General features: G+C 37.4%; 4 protein-coding genes across 4 annotated transcripts; 3 read left to right on the top strand and 1 right to left on the bottom strand.

The window, feature by feature from the left end:
* The first annotated feature begins 1,693 nt into the window (after window positions 1-1,693).
* On the top strand, window positions 1,694-4,545 carry LOC113680050 (neuropeptide SIFamide receptor). Its single transcript, XM_027197058.2, has one exon. The coding sequence runs from the start codon at window positions 1,831-1,833 to the stop codon at window positions 2,956-2,958; it is 1,128 nt and encodes a 375-aa protein (XP_027052859.2). The 5' UTR covers window positions 1,694-1,830; the 3' UTR covers window positions 2,959-4,545.
* Window positions 4,225-7,970, bottom strand: LOC113679915 (cytosolic acyl coenzyme A thioester hydrolase). Its single transcript, XM_027196897.2, has 4 exons — window positions 7,401-7,970; window positions 6,734-6,962; window positions 5,673-5,798; window positions 4,225-5,059 (listed from the first exon to the last, which is right to left on the bottom strand). The coding sequence occupies exons 1-4, from the start codon at window positions 7,944-7,946 to the stop codon at window positions 4,887-4,889; spliced, it is 1,074 nt and encodes a 357-aa protein (XP_027052698.2). The 5' UTR covers window positions 7,947-7,970; the 3' UTR covers window positions 4,225-4,886.
* LOC113679934 (SUZ RNA-binding domain-containing) lies at window positions 7,944-17,594 on the top strand. The gene is made up of 7 exons (XM_027196920.2): window positions 7,944-8,076; window positions 8,369-8,445; window positions 9,405-9,477; window positions 11,197-11,318; window positions 12,201-12,245; window positions 12,709-12,777; window positions 14,249-17,594. Exons 1-7 carry the CDS (start codon window positions 8,014-8,016, stop codon window positions 14,292-14,294), a joined length of 495 nt encoding a protein of 164 aa, XP_027052721.1. The 5' UTR covers window positions 7,944-8,013; the 3' UTR covers window positions 14,295-17,594.
* A 1,683-nt stretch (window positions 17,595-19,277) lies between these two features.
* LOC113679818 (beta-1 adrenergic receptor-like) lies at window positions 19,278-21,801 on the top strand. Its single transcript, XM_089214095.1, has 2 exons — window positions 19,278-19,458; window positions 20,060-21,801. The coding sequence occupies exon 2, from the start codon at window positions 20,250-20,252 to the stop codon at window positions 21,273-21,275; it is 1,026 nt and encodes a 341-aa protein (XP_089070221.1). The 5' UTR covers window positions 19,278-19,458; window positions 20,060-20,249; the 3' UTR covers window positions 21,276-21,801.
* Window positions 21,802-22,533: the final 732 nt, after the last annotated feature.

Here is a 22,533-nt window from a genome sequence, read left to right as displayed (position 1 = left end):
TGCTGTATAGATATAGTAAGGAGAAATTCTGTCTTGGTCACGCACGGGAGTTAAAGGGTTAACTGTTAATTGTTTTTGCCGTTTTACGACGAACCCCATTGAGACCGGCTCTAATCAATTAGGAAGGGAAGGTAAGGATATAAACGAAACCTATCGTCAGAGTACTTTCTTCATAATTTCAATGTGGAAATTAGACTGGCTGATAGTTGAGAAACTGCCTTATATCGATTTATCTGAAAGTGGATATTCATCTGAAACGCAAATTCAGGTGCAGTAGCAACACTTGGGTTTCTCGGTCGCAGAAATGATAGAACTTCTCAAAACAAGGATTGTTAGCCTTGATTTTTAAATATTCGAAATTTAGAAAAGAAGCCAAATTAAAAAGTGATGGATTTAAAAAAGAAAGTTACAGATGAGGAAAACCTTAGCATATCATGTCTTCTGTACAAGAAGTACTTTACCGCAGGGAATTTTTTTAGTGCGCATTTGTGGATTGATTGAGAATTTGAAAATCCATGTCATGATTGCCAGGACTGCCCAATAATGTGTTTGACAGTTTGGGATTCTTTTGTTTGTTTTCTAAGAATCCTTGGCCGTTTTACATTATTTACACAATGCACCTGACAAACTACTCTTTGTTCAGTCTTTGTTTACTAAATCTGCAGGTGTAACAAACTCTAAGAAAATGGTCTCTTTTTTCCAAATCGCTACTGTATTGTGATAAAAAAGAATAAAAGCATCAAAGTATTCATTCAAAACTGATTTTAACAACCCCATCGATGCGATGGCGGTTGTAACTCAGATTCACAGCCGCACGATGTGAACTCGAATGTATATCATCTGCAATTCATTATTCAGATACAATGGCGGGAACCGACGCCAACATCAAACAAAACCATGGCAATCTAAACAAACAAGCCTTGATGAAAAAAATCCCACGTTTCTCTTTCTGAGCGATAACAAAAACAAACACAAAATAAGGGCTATTATGAACATGCCGTAAACACTTCCCACTCCGCCATCGAAACCTTTTCTGCGATTATGAGAGCCGCTTTTCACAACCCACAACTCTTCAAGAAAATAAACATAGACTTTAACTTATTTGGCGTTAAAAATTACAGTTTAATTTAAAAGACGCCTTTTTTTTTCGCACTTTTTTCAGGAGCGTGTCTTTAGTTGAGAACGATTACTCTTTGAACTGGACGTTGAGTGCAAAGAGAACTTTCCTTCGAATGATGATAAAGTGCAAGAGATCATCTATGGACGAAAGAGGAAATATCGTCCTCCTAGGCAGTGAGTTGAAGGAATTGTAAGGCTCGGTTTCAGATCCTCTCCTTGTTGCCATCAAAAACATTTTCGTATTTCATATCTGCGGTGGATTGTAAAGACGTCGACAGACCCAACGGTTCTTTAGAAAGTCATTTGTTATATTTACATTTTGTGGCAGAATAGGAACAAAAGGCAAGTTATGTATAATGTAGCCAGCAATTTGATGAATTGTGTTCGTCAATTTTACTTCAGCTAAACATGATTGTGCTTAAGACTAATATTTTGACGGTCATAAGTCCAATTCAAAAAACTAGTTATTGACCAATGAAACAAATACATCATAAAGATTTACCATGAGAATCTAGTTAAAGAAACGCTTTGTTTTTTTATTTTATTTTATTCCTTTTTTACGAGTCACCTATGATCAGTTCGTTTGATTAAAACTGTGTAAAACTGAAAATATACCAATCTAAATTAAGCATTTCTTTTTTTGAAATTTTTCTGTTAGACCTGGTCTGGCGGGAAACGGCCGAATATAATTTTGAACCACAAACCCTGATCATGTACGAAAATATTAGCGACAATTTCACGCAGTTGGCCCACGGAAAAGTGATGACTGTGTGCTTCGAGTCTGACCAGCCAGTGATAAAAGCTAGCCGTGTGCTGGCCTACACAATCATCCTACTATTCTCGCTATGGGGAAACTCCCTGGTTATTGGTGTCCTGTGGCAAGACCGAAAGATGCGCAAACCAGTCAATTATCTTATAGCCAATATGGCTGCCGCAGACTTGGCTATAACTGTTGTATACATGCCCAGGATGATATCAGCGGTGATACGAAGCTATGATTGGCTAGCTGGAGGCACCATAGGCCTCGTCTTGTGCAAAACCGTTCCCACAACTCACCTGGTATCGGTGAAAGTAACAATCCTAACTCTAGTATTTCTCAGCGTGGAGAGGTTTTTTGCAGTTTCGCCGTTTGCAAATAACAGGTTAACTGTGCGCAGAGTCAAGGTGATTCTCATTGCAGTTTGGTTGATGTCTTTTATTGTTCACCTGCCAAATGTCATTGCGCTGAAACTGGTGCCTGGTCAGGGGGGAGCACTGATTTGCCGAGCATATCTAAACAAATTGTTTGTAAGCTCAAAAGGCAGGAAAATTTATGACAACGTCTTGGCGGCCATTTTTTATGCCCTTCCTTTGTTTCTGATAGTCCTTCTTTACTCGCTGGCTGTGATTAAGCTCAGAAGAAGGAGCGTCGCAAACAGGTATGCAGCCGCAAATGCACGCAAAGCTTCCAAAGATAAGGTGAACGCAAACGTTTTTAAAATGTTGTTTGCTGTTACACTCGCATTTATATCATGTTGGCTCAGTTATTTCGTCATGCGCAAAGCCATCATCGGAATTTCAATATCGTGCAATGTTCAGTTTGTCAGGTACTTCTTAGCTCATTCCAACAGTGCTGTGACACCATGTTTATACATCATTTTCAGCCAAAAGTACCGCAGTAGTTTCAAAAGCATCTTAAAGAAACTTAAATGCCGTGCTCCGAGTCGACTACGTGGTGGAGCAACACTGTCCGTGATCTCTCAGTCGGCAACAAGTTTTAGTTCGTTAGGTGTTTTCCCACGAGGAGTCCATCTCGTAAGTCTCAGAGCCAACAATGAGACTGATAGGACGACAGTCTAGTCTTGAGTGCTAGGAATGAGCTGAACTCTCAAACGAGGAAGCTTCTGGCTCGCTTCAAATACTGGAAAACGTTACGTATCAAATCACTTGGAAAGGGAGATTACAGAGCACCTTTAAATAATTTTCAGTGAGAAAATTCAAGGTGACTGAGTTTAGGAGCTTGATAATTTACTGAAAAGAGAGTGATCAGGAAACTGAAAAAAAGCGATTTGGAAATACTGGTTTCTATGTATACCAGACGCATGCGAATCGCAAAACATATTTGGTAGAAACTTATCGGGTGTAGAGTTAAAATCACATGTCATATGACCGGTACCACATAAGCCTTTACCCTTAGATATAGAAAAGGGGGTTTATTCAAGTAGTGGAAGGAGTCTTATCGAAAACCCACTGAGAACCAAAATATTGAATCATAAATTTTATTCTGAACTGTCTCCCGGCCTGAATTAAAACTGTACTCAGTATGCAAATGTATGGATGATAAACCTTCCGTAATCAGAATGAACTAATATAGGCTTTCAAATATAAGTGTGAGGTACAAGGGAAGGAGACTCATCAGAGGGGTCATTTGTGTGTTTACTGAACGTGTATCAGTTGTAGTTGCAATTAGTACGAGTCACATAACGACAGTCCATAAAGACATGTTTATTAGCTAGTCAGTGTTACAGACATTGATACAAAGACAGACAGACAGACAGACAGGGAGAGGGACAGCCCCACCCACCCACTAACAGGCTGGCCAACCGATTGATTAGCCAACACACTGATTGACTGATTAACAGACCAACTGCCAAAGGACTGAGTGAATGACTGATAGACAAACAGAGAGATGGATAGGCAGACAGACAGACAAGGAGAGGGACAGCCCCACCAACCCACTGACAGGCTAACAGAATGACTGGCCAACCCTACTGACCAGCCAACACAATGATTGACTACTTATCTGACCAACTGCCAAAGCACTGCATAAGTGACCGATAGACAGACAGAGAAATGGTGGACAGACAAACAGACAGGCAGGGAGAAGGATAGTCCATCTAACAGGCTAACTGAATAACTAGCCAACCTACTGACCAGCCAATACACTGACTGACTGATTAACTGACAACTGCCAAAGTACTGAGTGTCAGACTGAGATGGTAGACTGACATCAAGACCAAAATAAAACCTCAAATTGAAAATCTATTTAGGAGACAGCCATGAGACACAAAGTGGAGGAATCTACTTGTGCTGACATGACATTGTATGTACACAGATTCAAACTGCTAACAAGACCATAAATATTTATTTAAATATTTCATAAAAATGAAAAATACAACCAGTAATATTACTCATTACAAAATGTTACCTTAAACTATATACAGCTACATGTAATCAGGTAAACAATGCAATGTAATTGTTATTACTTTTTAAGTATTTAAGTTTGGTCTGTTCTTCAAAAGTTTAGTAAGTTAAAAATACAAATTTTAGTCTGTTTCTCCGAAACTCACAAATAAAAAGTCTTTTTCTAACACAAATTTATCTTAGTTTAATGATCACATATCAGTTAATAAATTACATCTTAAAACATTAAACCATTTTCACAGGTGTCTTGTTACATGAAATTCTGTTGACTCTTGAGAAACGTAGTTTAAATTCTGCACAGGTATACTTGTATACTTGTATACCTGGTGTCCTGAAAATCTTTATTTTATAACCCACAGCCTTTGCAAAGCTGTTTCTACTACTACAAACAGCCTTACACACACTTTATGTATGTGCAAATCCTAAGCAATGCATGCGCAGTACATGCCAACTGAGTGCCACTACACACACCTATGTGTAATAAATGCAAGCATGTACTGATTCTTGCAATAACTACATGAACCACAGCTAAAACCAAACTAATCATGGCCCTGTTTGATTACATGTCCCCCAAAGCCCATCATTCAGCTTTGACCTTCTCTCCTCTCTTTACGTTTTTGATATCTTTTATTGCCTGCCTCAAAACGTCTTGCCTCCTCCTCAGTGTGAAGTTCCAAAGAGGGAATAGCTTGGGGTCTTCTTTTTTCATCAAGGGACACAAATGTGAAGTATGCACTGCAAGCTCTTATGCTGTCATCTGTGTGTCACAAGAACATATAAGTTAAACAAATAGGACATTCCAGCAGTTTTCAATAGGATCCAAACTCTTAAGTTAAGGAACAACACAGGTCATTGAAAATCCATAAAATTGTCAATCATGCTATAAACTTCTCAGTAAACACAGACAATTTTTAAGGTGTCAAATTGTCATGCACTGCAATGTGATTGAAGGATTTTTTAATTTTTTTCTGCTTTAAGATGCCAGTTGTGAAAATTTCTGCTTTTGTCCCACCCCCATAAATATGAACAGAACAGAATGGCACAACTTTGGGAACGGGACCAAACCTAGAAGGGGAGGCAGGGGATGATGTGTTTAATCCACATTAAATGCATATATTGTTCAATAGATCAGAAGTGAGTGACCGAGTGAGTGAATTTCAGGTCCACACTTAAACTCTGAATCTTATATTATGACTGATGTCATCCCATGAGGTAAAAATACTGACTGACTTATATCAACCTTTATGTTGAATGCCTTTTATGATAATAATGGTTTTATTTTTACAATAATCAATTACAAAGTACCCCATATGAGGATTACTAGCAGAAAGTTGATTAGAAGAACAGGAAACTGTTACTAAATACTGTACCTGTATGATAGTCCTTGGCATATACAACAACTTCTATCTCCATTGACTTGGCACTAGTAAACGTTGCTCGGCCAGTAATATGTATAATATGACCAAGCTTGACAGGGGCATGGAAGTCAATGGCATCTGGAATGACAAACACAGTAATTGAAAAAGTAGAGAATGAGTGACTATTAGGAAATTTAAGATTATTGACATTGTAAGGTCCGGTGCGCATGCAAGCTCTCTTAAGTTGCTATTATCAAACTCTTTGGGCAGACTAAGAAAAAATGTAAAATTTAAGTCTAAAGAAAGAATTGTTTACTTTATTCTCAACTACAGTATGACCAAGTCTAGTAACCATTTGATTACTGATGGAGTCCAATTTCTCACCATGACTGGAGCAAAATTGGGGAACACAAAGTCCTCTCACCAATTCATCAAAACTGGGATAAAACTTAACCCTTTAACTCTCATGAGTGACCAAGACAGAATTTCTCCTGACACTATCAATACCATATCTATACAATATCAACCAGATAAGTGACGAGAGTAAAGAAATATATAAATTTGCAAATAATTAGTTGATCCAATACTAAATTCTCTGAACTAACATTGTATGAATTATATAGTTGACAGTAAGGAGAATGACAAATTTGATCTGGGAGTTAAAGGGTTACAAGAAAACTACCCATAACAAAAGTGTATTCCTAAATAAAGAACAGTTGCCTTTTTCCCATGAGAAAAGGAACAAAATAGTCAAGAAAACAGGTAGTTTGATCATCAGGAAGAAAGATGTCCTGAGAAGGACTGTTGTAAATTGTGGTGAGTGACATTTTGACTACCTTAGCAGAAGTTATCAACAAAGTCACAAATGATGCAGGTGACATTTCCAGAGGTAACAAATAGGATAAATTGTTATATAAAAATGTGCATGTGGAGACAATATACATGTACTTTGGAATCCACTTTCATGAAATCTCAAACTGCTGTAAATTAGAGCACATGACTATCAATGCTCTAAATTGTTCAGTTAAGATTTCAGATGTAAATGATATTTTCTCTAAGAAAAGTAAACCCACCGATGGATGCAGTGACCACATTAGTTTTACAATGTCTAAATGCCACAATTCCTGCCACCTCATCCATCATTTTCATGGTCACTCCTCCAAGAACAAATCCAGCTTTTGTACACTCTGATGGCTGTACTGAATGGATCAATGATGATTCTGAATTCAACACACTATAACGTGACACATTCTTTCCAGCTGGGTGAACTAATGGGGAAACCACATTGTTGCTTGGGGGATTCTGCAAAGATAAAATGTACTTTATGGTATACAGGCAGGAAAAAATGTAACATCCAAAAAAGAACTTTATCCTTAAATTGTGTAAAAATGTGGGTTTGGTTACACAGTCCAACTAAAGCTTGCTATGGGCCAATAATAAACCACAACAAAACTGCTAACATAATCGTTTATTTTTATTTTTAAATATATTTTTTTCTTCACCTTGAAAGACAAATTCACTAATACTTAAATACTGAACACAGGAATACAAAATGGAGTGTCATGGAACAGGTGATGGTAAAGACAAACTTATCGGCTTAAGGGCGTTATCTTCATTCAACACCAAATTATCTCAATGTATTTTATAGAATATATCTTGCAGCTTGAAAGGAAATTAGATATTAGGTCCTAAGTATAAAGGTTAAATGGAAGACCCATCACTTTACCGCCTTACAAGTACCTCTTGGAAATGTTCCTCCTTATCAAGCCTGGCTCTCTTCTGTAGTTCGTATCGCTCTTTGCCTTTTTCCTCCTCATCTTTGCTGGAGTACTCCAACGCGGGAACCTCAGGAATAATTCGAACATCTGACCCCATTACGATTGGAACATACCAAAGAGAGGCGCGATTGGTCAATCTACGACTTCCGGTTAGAACATTTTCTGCCCAGACACTGGCTTTAACTTCTAATGATCGCTTCGATGCGTAGCCCAACTGAACGTGAACTTGTGCAACTTCACCGATGAACATCGGTTGTATAAAGTCAGTTCTTTCCACACGTGCCAAAGCAGCCAGAACGGGCTCGTCTTTGGTTCGATTCCTGTTGCAATGCCTTGTTGCTATTATGAACCCTCCTTCCTCGATCAACTTCAGAATCGTGCCCCCATGAACATTGCCTGCTAAGTTGGCATCATCAGGATGCATAAGGCGACAAACTTCTATTGATCCACGAGAAATAGAATCTTCAACTTCTTTTGATGACTCAGCTCCGGCCACTTTCGCCGCCATATTGGATTTATCCTCGGTCAGCGGCTGAATTGTTTGTTCACGCGTGTTCGAACAAACGGAAGTCAAAATGGCGGCAGAAGAAGAAGATGACGATATCTGGGACAGTTGGGAAGATATGGCAGATTCTGGGGTAAATAATCTGCAGATAATGTTTATTTCCCTCACTTTTGTAATTCATATAAATTTCTACTCAGTCAAAACTCCCATTTTTTGACGGTTTTTTCTCGTAAATTGTATCAATGAACTGTAAGGTAGTTTTCACATCTGCCAGTAATTAACCCCTGGATTCCAGGAATGACATCGTGTTCCAACCGCTGTCGATCTAGTAATGATAATACTACTTTTGGAGAAACAGGTTTTTACCTATAATTTTATTTGCCAATGAATTTATTGGTCGAGTTTACAACTGATTTCATATGTAGGAATTAGAAAGACGAATGGAAGAACGGGAGAAACAGATACGAGAAAAGGACCAGAAACCTTCAATTACATCTATAAAGTAAGACGAGTCACAATACAAAGCTAAATAAAAAAAAGTATATAACATAAAGGAAAGTCAGTAATATTTTATTTCCAACTTTCCTTATAAATTAAACTCAATTGTCCATAAGTGTTCGCGGGGAAAAACGTTTCAAAAAGCCTCTTCATCATAAAACCATGTCTGTATGGTATCCAGTGCCAGACTGCTGCCTTGTGAATGCTTTACATGTATTGAGTTAGGAAGATCACTCCTACATTTTTTTTTAATTATTTCCTTCATTTCAACAATCACAACCTTTGAATAATTACAAAAAAATAAAGGAAATGGAGAAGGGCATAATATAGCAAGCTCATTAGACGTCCTTTTACACTAAATTACAATTTTTCATAGTCAGTAAAACAAGAGGAGAACATATGTAAGAGAGAGAATCAGGATCACACCTTTAACAACAAATGTAATAATAGCACATGGTAAAAAGGAAGATATTTATTAATACTGAGAAAAGTAAAACATAAGAATTGCTTTTTCAAAGATTTTCCTAGTGGGTTTCTCCCATATTGACATAGGAATATCATTCTAACTGCACATCTTCAATAATTTTTTTTTAATTTTTATCTCGAATTATTATGATTTTTTTTTAACATACCTCAAGACTTGTAGGGCCAGTTATTTACATGAAGTCTAACCCAAACTGCAGTTTTACAGAAGCTGTGGACCTCAGGTTTTCTCTTTGATGTAATTAAATCAATGCCCTTCCACTGTTAGCGTTTGGTCCTCTTGATACTGTTCATAATTATGGATGATCAGTTAAAAAGTTCAGCTGAATTGAAGATAATTTAGATCACAGTTTTGTTGAACATTGGTTAAACTTTGTTTGTGTAATCAGATCTTCATGTGGGGACTTGTTTTGGGCATAAGTGAAATGAAACTGATAGTAAATCATAGAAACAATTCTACTTGCTCATCATTTCTTTTAGAAAGCAAGAAACTAAGACAGGTTCATCCATTCTGATGCAAGAAGATACAAACCGAACTCTGTACAAGCCACAGGTAATTAAAATTGTAGTTGATAAAGCATGCATTTAATATAATATACTGTGTACTATAGTCCTGTATACTTTCTACTAGAAAGCTAGCTCTCCTTACTGATGACTACATTATTTTTGTGGTTAGTGCCTCCTATAGGAGGCCATTAGTCACATATGTACATGTGCATTGTCAAGATGAGTGAGCAAGTAAGTGAATGTGACAGTAAAATTTCAATCTTGACCCAATTTTGACCTGATGTTTCCTGGTACTACTTAATGTTTTTTTTTCAAATTATCTTAGTATCAAGTAGTTCAACATTTGCACTCAATACACAGTTGAGTTCTCTCCTTTTTTGATTTCTGACTTCTAGCCACTAGTGAATTATGTTTTCAGCTCTTCCCATGACACAACAGAGGACAGCAGGAGATAATAAACATCTCACAATAATTTTTGAATTGCACGTAATTTACAGCAAAAATTTTCCTTGTAGAAATATTGTAATAGGTATGATCTGCACATCATGGAACTAAAAAGAAAATTATTTTCTTTGAAGAGAGAATATTTTACCATTTAAATCAGCAAACTAAGAGGAGATTGATCTTCTCAATTTTTGCCCTCACACTACAAAAGGCAATGAACATATCAAAATTATTTCACAGTGGCATTCACCAAGGCATTGTTTAAATCAAAACTTTTCCATGGCATGCAGAAATATCTCAATAGATCCATTCTGAACATTCAAACAGCTTGAATCTGCAACTTATTCTGAAAAGAGCCACTAAGTTGCAAAGAGAGCCTCTGCAAAACACAATACCATGAGTTGTTCAACAAAATGATGGAACGGAGGAACAGTGGATCAGTGGATCCACATAATGGTAGAATATCTTTAATTAGACAAGGAATGACGGAATATCCTAAAATGCAGAATGCCTTTTTGTATAAAACAAAAGTCTCAAGAAATGGAATTGCAATGGAAATAATAAAATTATTTAAATCAAACAGCAGAATTAAAAGAGGCATAGGTGATCATTGTTGAAAGAGGACTGGGGAACCATAGGGCTTTAGAGCTGGTCCTTTTAAGTTAAATATTATAATATCATGATTGTTATCATTTTTATTATTGTTAATATTATTTGTTTCCATGTAATTATTAGGTTAATGTCAATTAGACAATATATTATTGAATCTTCTTTCTCTTGTGGAACAGGGTACTCATAAATATTTAGGATGCAGCAGGTTTTCTGTTTTGCATGTGAGACAAATATTCTGTAACACCACCTTCTAGTGTCATTGTACAACCCCAGGAACAATCAGTACTATAGATAATTATTATCCTTGAAATTGTTTGTCAAGTACACTGTCAAGTATATCCATCAGCAAAATGAAAACAAAGAAAGCAAATTAGCTGAGTAAATTAAGTAAAACTGCAGAGCTTCTCTTTACAAAATTCCCAGTAGCCTTCCTCATCACAATTTAGGTGACACCAGTGTATTGAGGTGATTTTATCCTTGTGTAAATTGCATTTAGCCTCATTCTTACTTGTATAACAATAAAATGGGGAATAAACAGGGGTTTTAAGGCCCAAGATACTACCAGTTTGGATGATAGTATAGTATTTACAGTATAGTAATGTGCATTATGGTGGTAAGATTTGAACGTGCAAGTTGTATGTGGTTTAGTGTTTTCAAGTTGCCAGATTCTGAACTTCATGTACTGTTTCTTTTAATTTTTATATTGTAGTTGAGAATATTAAAACGACCAGATTCTGGTGGAACAAATAATTTGAAAAATCAGGAATCCTCCAAGGAGAAGCCTGCTCATAAAACATTAGCAGAGAGACAAGCACAATATGCAGAGGCTAGGTAAGGAAATTTTTCAAAGTGAGACAAGCCTGGAACAGGTGTAAATTGTTCTAGATATATACAGTTTTTTTAGTAACCTTTTAATCCATAAAAGTAAACAATATATAGCAGTTGTATCATAAACCTGGTTAACCCTTTAATTCCCTTGAGGAATTTTATTTTTGCAATACTAATGCAATATCAAGCAGACAAGTGATGAGAATAAAAAAACATATATCAATTAGGGGATTTCTAATTGATCCAATTTCTAAATCTCCAAACCAACATTAGAAGAATTGTATGGTAAACAGTAAGGAGAATTACAAATGAGATCTGAGGGGGGGGGGGGAGGTTAAAAGGTACATAGTGTAGATGTAGTTGTCTAACAAATATGCTGAATATTGTTGAATGATCTCTGCAACAATGGCAAGGGGATTATTCAACAATATTCACTGAGCCTGAGGCAAATAATTGTTTTATTATATTTGTTTAGGTGCTTTCCTTTTAATCCTGGAACTATTCTGTTTAAATTGTTTCGATTAAGAGCCAGTTTACAGTAGAATTTAACAGGTTCACTTAATTCATACATGTATCTTTGTTTTGGAAAGTGATACTCCAATCTTAGTAGCATCTTTTGTGCTCTTTTAAATTGAATTTTTTTTATTGCATTCATCATTTCCTTAATAACACTAACAAAATTTGAGGCATGCAGCCGCTTTGAAATTTAGCGCTCTTGCTAAGATCACCCCACATTAGGTGATAATAGCAAGATATGATGGAATCCTTGACCAATCATAGGGTGTGTATCTCTATAATCACCAGAGCAATCATAATTATAAGTAAATAATAATAATGGATTTTTTCTTGTTAATTTTATTATTCTTTATTGTTTCATTTTATTAGGGCACGAATATTGGGATCTGCAACAGATGAAAACAATGATTCAGAGTAAGTTACACTAGTCCTGTAGATCATCTTACAATGATTTTATTCACATATGTACATGTGTACACCAGAGGTGTAGTTAGGGTTACCCAGGGTACCTACTTGAAGTTGTTGTGTCATCTGTGCTCTGATTTACTTAATACAAAATATTGTTGGCTGATCATTATGTGATGCATTAAGATTCCTCTGATCCTTTCTTTTTCACGACCTGTGTTAGTATGTTGTTTGCTAGAAGAAAGATCTTTGCCTAAAGAGTGTAGTCACAGGCATCCCAATTCCCCTTAGCGACATGCCTGCATATAATGCAAGGTTAATGTACATTTTCCATAGTCATTTGTTTCAAATGCTGCTCTTGTCATAGGATTGTATCTGTAGTTTTCTCTCCCTGCAGAAAACACAAATGCCCTCAATTATTGTTCTGCAATTAACAAAAATGTACATGTTACTTTAACTTTCAAATATACAGAAGTGATGTCAGACCACAATTACTACAAGTGGAGCAGAAACTGCCAGAGAATGTCATACGTTTACCAAGGTAGAGTAAATTGTTTTTTATGCAATATTGTAAACTTTAAAACTGTAGTGTATTTGGGAAAGATTGGTACAGAACATACAATTGGACGTATCCTTATGACTATTCTTTGTTGTTGGTTTCATGGTGTAGTCCCTTCCATTGGCGCGATTTCTTGAGAAGTTATTGCACTCACAACTTGACACATAAGCTAAAACCCTGTGTTTTGGTTTTTCACTCACGTGACCTAATGAAGTCTAGCCATGGGATTTTGTTTCCTCATGTGTGGTCATTCATCGCACAGACACTGTGCATCACCACCACCAATGGTTGCAGAGGGCCACGAGTGTATTATCATTATTATTATTATTATTATTATTGTTATTATTATTATTGTTATTATTATTGTTATTATTATTATTGTTACTATTATTATTAATATTATTATAATATCATCGTTATTATTATTATCATTATTATTATTAACATTATTATTTATTATTACCACCACCAACACAATAACAACAGTAAACCTAGATGGAAAACAACGTTGGCTACCAATCTAATTTATTAAAAAAATAAATCCAAAGTACGCTCGACTTGCTTGGAAGCAAAGTACTCTTGGGTGGAAACTTTAAAACGTGAAAGCTTTTTAAGTCTTAAAAGGCATTATCTTTTTTCTTAAAAGGCATTATATATTCACCAATTGCCACAGAAATACTGTTGTGCATCTGTGTTGTAACATAAATCACATGATCAGAGTGAGGAGGTTGTCTTCATTTAATGCTACATGTAACTCATAAATTTGTGCCCCACACCTAACATCCCCATAGGTCCATCTAATTCCGCGATCGTATCGAGTGCAATCTATGTTTAATGACATCTATGATAATGACTAAACCAGCGTTCCATATGACAAATATGTAAAGGTGTTAGATTCTAGTTTGCAGAAAAATGTGCGCTTTAAGGAAAAAAAATACAAACAAATAAAAACAATTTAACAAACGAGGCCCATAACCTCACGAAAGCAAAAACAAAAACAGACTGTGACTGTGGACAGGCTTCCTAAAACCCAAAATGTGGGTTGGTTATAATCCCAAATCTAAATCAAAAGGTCATAGAGCCATGGTTAAACAAGTGGTTTTTTTTCCGATTTTTATTAATCGTTTCTTGCGATTATCGTTAACGCAATTAGTTCGTGGGAATTAGACGCGTTTGACGCGCGTGTGATGCTACAGTATATGTGAGCGGTACTGTGTTTCCTTGCTTTTTCCGGCGAAGGCATGAGCACGCAACCGTGAAGAAAACCAAAGCATGATAACAAAACACGATAGCGATCGACTTATCCTGTTAACTGCAGGTAACATTTTTTGTGGCGTCTGTTATTGGTGCATATCGATAGCTTTAACTTTCTCACTCAATAAAACATTTGAAGGGGTCTTAATCTACCGTGAGAAGATGTAAATGTCTTACCACGTGCACTTGTATTTTTTAGGGGTCCAGCTGACAATGGTTCTAAAGGGTTTGAATTCGCAAGGTGAAATTAAATACACGATACACAAACTGATCAGTTGAAACAAAGTATTTTTCTTTAACTTCATCGAAAGCAAGGATCATAAATCGGGTATGGAGCGGAAGCATTGGCCTAGGGATATGTAGCACTCATTTGTCACTGGAAGGAGTTCCTGGGAACATTTTTATGCATGTAGTGGCTTGTCATGGGAGTGTATTTGTAATTATCAATGTCAGGCTGTCGAGTAGCCATCTGTGGTCTTCTGCACCTGCTTCAAAAACACAGAGAAAGTCGTATCAGCTTCACCTGGCGAAACAAATAAACCCTTACCCGACTGGACTTTACTTCTGCGGCATTTCTAGGAATGCTTCAACGACCCAAGACTGAGTAGTATTTCATTCAATTAAGTACTACCCAGTTCTCTTCAGCAGCGTTGGTACAACAACGTGAAATATCAAGAATTTACTCGTCGAAACCAATTCAAATTTCCACCGACAGGACTTTTATCCGGTAATTTTGATTTGGAAAGCTGTCTTACCGGAATGGTAGAATTCGTTTACGAGTCGAGTGTACACTTCACGTTCATACAGAATTCCATTCTGAGTTTATTTTGGTTTGGAGACCAATCAGACTTCAAATCTCAGTGGCTGCACTGTGGGAATGTGATCGGCCAAACTTGGTCAAGACTTCATTCACTGGACAAAGACTCGGTGTGTGTGTAAACTTAAGAGTTAGAGCAACAATGTACCGAATTTAGAGTCAATCTAACTTCGGAAGGCAATTTTAAAGCGAAAGCATCGCTTTTTGTATTATTTTAACAACAGGTTACTAGATAGCTGCTAAAAAGGTTTAAGCTCAAGGACCTGGATGGAAAGGATCCCTAGATAAAGGACTGAAACCGTAGTGTTCCCTGTTAGTGCCATTAACTTTTTTTTGCCTAAAAACATCTTACTTAGCCATGAGAAACCGAATCACCGCTTTCAGTCTAAATATGACAAGAGCTTTTTGATTTTTTCCGTCTCTCATTCGACAAACTTAGTATCAGTTAACCAAGCCTCCGTGTCAGTTTACTTACGTACATAGTCAGTCACTTCTTTTTCAGAGAAGATGACGTGCGCTTTGCACAAGGCTCGGAACACGCGACCCGCGTGATCTCCATTTGATCTCCATTTGATCATGTGATATTATGGGCCACCCCAGTCTAGTCTCCGTTTGACACGCGATGGTATGAGCTACACTAGTTTAAACACTGTTTGATCACCTGATGGCATGATTCATTCCAGTTTGATTTTCCCTCTGATCGTGTGGTAGTTCTGTCGAAGACAATTTCGAAGGACGGAAAGCACGCAGTCATGCACACAGAAAGTGAATGCAGGACAAGGACCAGTTGACTAGAAAATCGATATCTTAGACCCCTTAGCCAGAATCTGGGTGTTTGATTCAATTATCAAAGTAATGGTCAGTTATATTTTTTTTCGGTCTTTTCGCTTCCTTTCAGGCAATCTTCTTTTCTCTTTTCCTATCTGGGGCTACCTTCTTTAAGTGGAATTAGTATCAGTTTTGGGATGAAAAGAATTGAAAAACGTGGCCTTAATTTAAAATTGTATTCGCTTATACCAGGAGGGTATTTCCCCCCCAAAAAAAATTAAGCGTGAAAATGGATTTGCCGTACTTTAATTTTTCTTTAAAATAGAATCATCAGGATCAGAACTTATGTAAGAACATGGAAATAGACCTGATACTAAAAAGGAAACTATTAATCCTTTACACCCTAACATCAATATGCATACTCACCATACTGCTCTCTAAGCATTTTCAAAAGTGCTGACAAGGAGAATGGGTTTAACAATTCAGAGCTTCTTTAATGGTTATCATCCCCTTTAATCTCGTGACGTTAAAGGCCCATTTTCAACCTTGATGCAATGCGGTCGTTTGTTTTTGTTTTGAACCACCGCTTTTGTTTAAGTAGCGCCTCTGATTGGTCAGTTATTTTTACCTTGTCACGTTGCTCAAAGTACCTTCTGCGTTTTTCTCCGATGAATTTGAAGAGCTTGTCAAAATAATTCTGTTTAAAACAGTTCTATACGTTTTAATCGGGCATGGAATCAGATGAATCCATAGATTTTGTAGATTCCGAGGCAGTAAACGCTTATGGATCGGTTGTTGCTAAAGAGGAACACGAAAATCCTTGCGAGCATTTCGATTAAGGTGAAAATGTTGATTCACCACGTTTTCATCCATTCATCAACTTTTTTTAATTGAAGTTTGCCATCCTTATTAAATAGGACCAAAGGTCAGTTAAAATTTCCTGCCCGTGGAGAGGAAGTTGCGCTCGAAAGAGTGGTCGAGGTTGTTGTCTAAGCAAAGCAGCAAATAAGAATGGTAACGCAAACTGTCTGTTGCTGACGTTCCTACAAGGAAGTGACTAAACTTAAAATAATTAAACGTCCGGCAGTCAGATATTTTTTCAAATTTCCCCTCGAAATCCAAAAAAAATTTATACGGAAATGTTCTTCCTTTATTTACAATCCTCAAGCGCTTCCAGGCAGCCTAAAATTTCGAACTTAATGTTCTCGGCTAACTCTGTATACAGAGTACGAAGCCATCCAAACGCTTGACACTAAATAACTTTTCAATAACACGGCTGGACACGGTCCACAAATAACTCCACATTTCTCTTTGAAATATACCAATTTTTCGTTGGAAAATATTCTACCTTCATTTACAATCCTCAAGCGCTTCTAGGAATTGAAAAAATTCCAACATTGTCCGTTTCGCGGACCTTATACTCACAATGCGAAGAGATCCAAGCGTGACACTAAGAAAACTTTCACCGAACACTACCGGACACGGTCTTCGAATAACTAAACGTCCGGCAGTCTGATATTTTTCCATATTTCTCTTTGAAAAGTAACAATTTCTATTGGAAATATTTTATCTTCATTTAGAATCCTCAAGCGCTTCTAGAAAGTGAAAAAATTTGAACGTTGTCCTTTTCGCCGACTCTGTTCGCAGAATACGAAGAGATCCAAGCGTCACACTTGATAAAAATTTTCTGCGGATTCTTTCGGACAAAATTCAAAATACTGGAAGGAAACTGTAATATGACGAACGGCGAATGTATTTACTGTAAAATGGTTGACTATATGTCCAGGATGGCTCTTGAGAAAGACGATTTTAGAAAGTTTTCAGTGATCTGGGAATTTCGTGTTACAGGAAATTGGGTCCCGGCGCGCGTTGCATCAAGGTTAGAAATGGGTGTTTAATGCCGTTTATGAAGTAAGTGGGTTACTAACAGGAAAGTATAATAAACAGGATTTATAATGCATTATTTGTTGTGGATGGAGGCCGTTATCCGTTTTAAAAATGCGTGTGAATACCTCTACGTAAGGTTTATAGTATAGTTTTATCTTAACCGCGAATACAAGCGTTCGATGATCTAAAGTATGCAAATGAAGTAAAAATTTTCTTCCCTTTCCCAGATCGAAAATGAAGCCAGGAAGGGAAAAGCCAGCTCAAGAGTTTCATTTTTTAATCTTTATTACTTAACAAGGAAGAAAAACGAACTCGTTTTCCAGAGTCCACAGGTAGTAACATTAAAAAGCTAATCTCAAATGCTACCCCGGAAACTAAAAAACATTCAAACAAATTTTTCAGTCAACTTGCGGTACGAAGTTCAATGGAAGGGTTATAAAATAAATAAGCAACGTCTAATTTGCTGGTTTATCGGCTGATAATGCCCCTGGCTGATAATGCCCCTCGCTGAGAGATTGTCCTAAAAATTTCATATTTGCCCTCGAGGCTTTGCTTCTCGACCAAATATTCATTTTCCGGACAATATTTCAGCTGCCAACATTATCAGCCGACACAACGGTCGTCTAAAGGGGTTTATTTCCTGCTTATTCTTAACTGGTTTAGCTGGGGCATATTCCATCACCATGTGTTGCTCGTTTCGAGCAATTGCGGGAAAGCAAAAATGTTTGATGGATCATAACTTCCGAGATCGAGCAGAAAGCCTCAAAAGCATTGATTTAAAATTTCCCCGCAATTGCTTTTCTTTCGAATAAATTCAAAAATCCTCAACTGCTGCACAACGTTTTCACTTCCGTTGCTTCCTTCGCTGGATTCGCTTAATAAGCGCGCATTTATCGCCTTCATCGCAAAGGCCATCATGATAAAAACATCAAGAACACAGATAAGATCTACATCTCGCCGGCTGTCAAAAAGGTTAAAGAAGATGTTATATTCAAAATGAGGCTTCCTTTTCTTAATTTTCCAATTCGTCCTTATGAAGGTCTCCCCTGCCCTTCAAAGAGTCTGACTTATTTAACAAATAGAGAAGCCTTGACTGTGCTCTGTTGTAAAGCACGTAGGAAGCGGCTTGAGCACGAAAAACGTCTAGGGGGAAACACGAGACGTAGTCGAGTGTTTCTCCCTACTTCTTGGGTGCTCTTCTTGGGTGCTCTTGGGTGCTCTCACACAAAGGGAAATTATATCACCAAAGTCTTCTTGAAATAACCATTCCTGACGCCAAGAATGCTTCGTGGATCTATTTACCGATGTATCTAACTCTAGCGGTTCTATTGTTAGTCTCACGAAATATATACACAATGATTTCAAGTTAGCAAACGAAAGGTAATTAAGAAAAGAAAGAAGAAAGAAAACTGCTTCTCTATTTGTTTTATACTAAAGAATCCGTTAAATTCCCCAAGAATTACTTTCAATTTTCCAAAACAGACTTTATTTCCAAAGCGAACAAGTGTCGTCAGCATGCTCTATACTCTCATAAAGCACGCTACAATAAGCCAATCGGAATCCCTGTTAGAATGGTTCAAATAATCTGATTGGCTGTACAAGACTAAAGCTGTCAAAAATGTCAAACCATCAAAGCTCACATTCTGCAATAGTTTACAAATAGTTTAGCATGTCGAATTGAATACTTTTTCCTGAAGTTTTTTAGTTTCTAATACAGAATCTGAAAGTGAAATGTTCAGTGAAATTCGGCCCAATCGTGGCTCACACAAATACGCAAGTTATTTCACATGACAAGTAGAAAACAAACTGTTCAAGGCGAGTGTATTATTAATGAACAACAGCCGAATTCGTTAGGACATGAAGATCGCTCGGAATGACAGCGCCGTAAAACTCGGCTGCAGTGACTGATGTGGCCTTCCACTCAACGCATCGGAAAGGTAATCAGAGCAAGCTCTTATTTTTCCACTCGCAGGGTAGTCGATTTAGTTCCTGAGACTTGCTCCACTGCGATGACCGAAGATCGCCATGATGAGCTAGCCGCTATAGACCTCAGCGTGATCGCAGTCGCTCTGACACCTTCATGATTAGTATGAATTTTAACAGTTATTCCAGGTTATATTTGTCATCATTCCTGTTTTTTTCTGTTTTGTTTTTGAAAACGAAACTTTATATACCATACAAGTGTTAGCTATGTTTGATTTTTATTACCGTACGTTAACTTACAATCTAACTGAGCGTGAAAACCGTGACCGTCAAAACTCGGACTGCCTATTTTGTTGGAGCTTTGAGGATTTTTGTCTCTGCTCACTTTACAGTAACGTAAATTATTGCGCCTGGCATTTTTGCAAACTTTTGTTCGCTTGTTCCGAAATTTCACTTTCAATTAACGAACGAAAAGCTAGAAACAAGTCCCGGAAAAAGTCGGACATAATACAATTTGGCAGATGGCTTGACAGCTTTAGCTCAGTTCTATGCTCCAGCTGCCCACGAAGCTTAGAAGGTATAATTAATATAAGGCCTTCCATTTTTGCTTCACAGCTGCAATCAACACCTTTCATTTTTGGAAACCAATTGAACGAAGATTTCCTCAGAAAATCAGTGGGAACCATTATACTTTCATTTGACACAAGCCCATTAGAAACCAGCTTAGGATAAACATTCGTCTCATCAACTGAAATAATAGAAGAAAAGCAAAAGTTGCAGCAACAACGATAACACTCCAAATAAAATGGCCGATCTACCATCACGCAGTGTAGCTTTGACCATCGTGGAGTCCGGCTTTATGATTGCGCTGAATATTATGTCTCTGGGAGGCAACATCATGGTGTGTATAGCCGTGCGCAGGAATACAAGACTACGTTCTACCACTAACATTTACATCATCGCGTTGGCTATCAGCGATCTTTTGAGCGCCATTTTCGTCATGCCGTTTGCAGCCGGAGTGCTCATTTCAGGAAAATGGCCCTTTGGTAAAGTACTTTGCCAGGTAAATGCCGTTTTCAGCCTATTTGTTGTGTACGTTTCACCCGTGACGATGGGTTTGACAGCAGTTAACAGATACATGAGAATATGCAAGTCAGATATGGAGTATAAACGGTTCTTCTCTCCAATAAAATCCCGCCTCGTGCTGGCCTTTGTATGGGGCTTAATTGCTTGTTACATACTAGTTCCTCGCTTGGCTGGTGTACAACGTTTTCAATTCGTGCCAGAGTATGCCGCGTGCTTGAGCCAACAGCTGGCTACATCTAACAAAATAGCTCATTTTTTTGTGATCGTTGGCTTGTTTTTCCTTCTTCCCCTGGCGGTGACGATTTTCAGCTACAGAAAAGTCTCCAGAAAGATCCAGGAACACAACATTAATTTAGCGATGACCCATCAAAATCAAAGACGGGATGCCCATTTCAGCGCACATGAAATCCGAATAAGCAAGTCATTATTCGTTGTAGTATTTGCCTTCATGTTATGCTGGGTTCCTGCTTGGTTGATTACCATCTTGGTACGCTTTGTGGGAAAAGTACCTCGCAATGTCCAACTGCTGTGCGCTTTCTTCGTAAATTTGTCAAACGCCATTAATCCTTTCATTTACGCCGGAATGAATCCGTTGTTTAGGTTAGAGTTCAAAAGAATACTCCACTGTGCATTCTGCAATAAAATTCGCAATGAATCGGGCTCGAACACCGATTACAATCAACAGGGATCGAGCCAAAGAACCGTCGCCCTTGCTCAAAGCACCACAAAGCACCACACCTTGTAAATTACTAGGCGCCAGTTTCGTCCTTGACGTTAACATGAAAAATCGACGAAAATAAAAATCAAAAACAAAAAGTACGTAATCGTTAGGCAAGGAATTCGATTTTAAAGAACGAAGTATCATGGGCGTGAAAGTATACAATCATGCCACAGGCCGCGTAAAAGTACACTGTTTATTACTTTCGAGGGTAATAGATGTCATCATTGTGAAGTTTTGTATTAACGTATACCTCTCTTGTAAAAGCATCACAGTTAACTGTATCCTTAAAGCTATAGCTGGTCAACAATTGCTGAGCTGTTGTAAATTTGTGAAGAAATTACAGTTCATGATCTTCATATCTCAACTTTAAATTTACGAACTGAGGTCGAAAGCAAACCTCTGAGACAGCCACCTGCTCATGTTTCTCACCGCAATCAGAACCGAAAAGTTCTAAATCGAATGACGTCGTTTGGTAACTTGAGATCATTGTACATATATTTCGTGAGAATAACAATTTTAATAAAAGCGTTCTTGGCGTCAGGAGTCCTTATTACAGGAAGACAACCCTTTGATGATATAATTTCCCAAATCCACACACTTTTTAACTACTTGTTGTGAACGTCTCACTATTAGCAATACGTGTTACAGCAGTCAATAGTAAAGTGTGAAACCCTATCTCAAATTTCTCAGCCAAATTTCCAATACACTACATTTCAGCACTGTACACTCATTGGTAAGGACTACTCTACACGCTCGCTAAGTTCTTTATCCTTAAAAGTGATCGTTATTTGTTTTAGTTAATCAAACCGAGCTTATATGAGTACCTTGAATCCTAGCTTTGAAGAATTCGGTGTTATAATCCTCAGTACGGATTCCGCTTAGACTCATTTTGGTGGAAGGAGAAAAAGATTGAAAAAAATTCGCCGACTTGTTCTTAAAAGATAAATGAACCGTTTACTTTTATGCGGACACGATAGAGATAGAGAGAAACTGCAGACAGGACGAAGTTGAAATTTTTTACAGAAAAAAATAGCTTCAAAACTTGGCTTTAAAAATATTTACAAATAACAATAAGGCAGTGGCCCAAAGACAATAAACAAACGATTTATAGCACCTTTATTGTTCTCAAAATAGAATCATTAGCACTGTTGGAGATAATACGAGGTCTCACATATAAACCAGCTATCTAAAAGACATTGTTGAGAGACATGGGATCAAACCTATGTGTCAAAAGCAATGGGTTCCAACACGGAAGCGTAAAAAATGGATCTGCAATTCCTTA

This window comes from Pocillopora damicornis, chromosome 8, assembly GCF_964200805.1.
Source record: "Pocillopora damicornis chromosome 8, jaPocDami1.2, whole genome shotgun sequence".
Lineage (NCBI taxonomy): Eukaryota > Metazoa > Cnidaria > Anthozoa > Scleractinia > Pocilloporidae > Pocillopora > Pocillopora damicornis.
This window is presented reverse-complemented; position numbering and strand designations above follow the sequence as displayed.

What these genes read in the sequence shown, in the direction of transcription:
- LOC113679934 (XM_027196920.2), top strand. Translation starts at nt 8,014, where the DNA reads ATGGCGGCAGAAGAAGAAGATGACGATATCTGGGACAGTTGGGAAGAT. An exon ending in GCACAATATGCAGAGGCTAG is followed by an intron (nt 11,319 to 12,200) that starts GTAAGGAAATTT and finishes TCATTTTATTAG; the next exon opens with GGCACGAATATTGGGATCTG. An exon ending in GATGAAAACAATGATTCAGA is followed by an intron (nt 12,246 to 12,708) that starts GTAAGTTACACT and finishes TCAAATATACAG; the next exon opens with AAGTGATGTCAGACCACAAT.
- LOC113679818 (XM_089214095.1), top strand. Translation starts at nt 20,250, where the DNA reads ATGGCCGATCTACCATCACGCAGTGTAGCTTTGACCATCGTGGAGTCC.
- LOC113680050 (XM_027197058.2), top strand. Translation starts at nt 1,831, where the DNA reads ATGTACGAAAATATTAGCGACAATTTCACGCAGTTGGCCCACGGAAAA.
- LOC113679915 (XM_027196897.2), bottom strand. Translation starts at nt 7,946, where the DNA reads ATGGCGGCGAAAGTGGCCGGAGCTGAGTCATCAAAAGAAGTTGAAGAT. An exon ending in TGTGGTCACTGCATCCATCG is followed by an intron (nt 5,799 to 6,733) that starts GTGGGTTTACTT and finishes TTGTCATTCCAG; the next exon opens with ATGCCATTGACTTCCATGCC. An exon ending in TGCCAAGGACTATCATACAG is followed by an intron (nt 5,060 to 5,672) that starts GTACAGTATTTA and finishes TGTGACACACAG; the next exon opens with ATGACAGCATAAGAGCTTGC.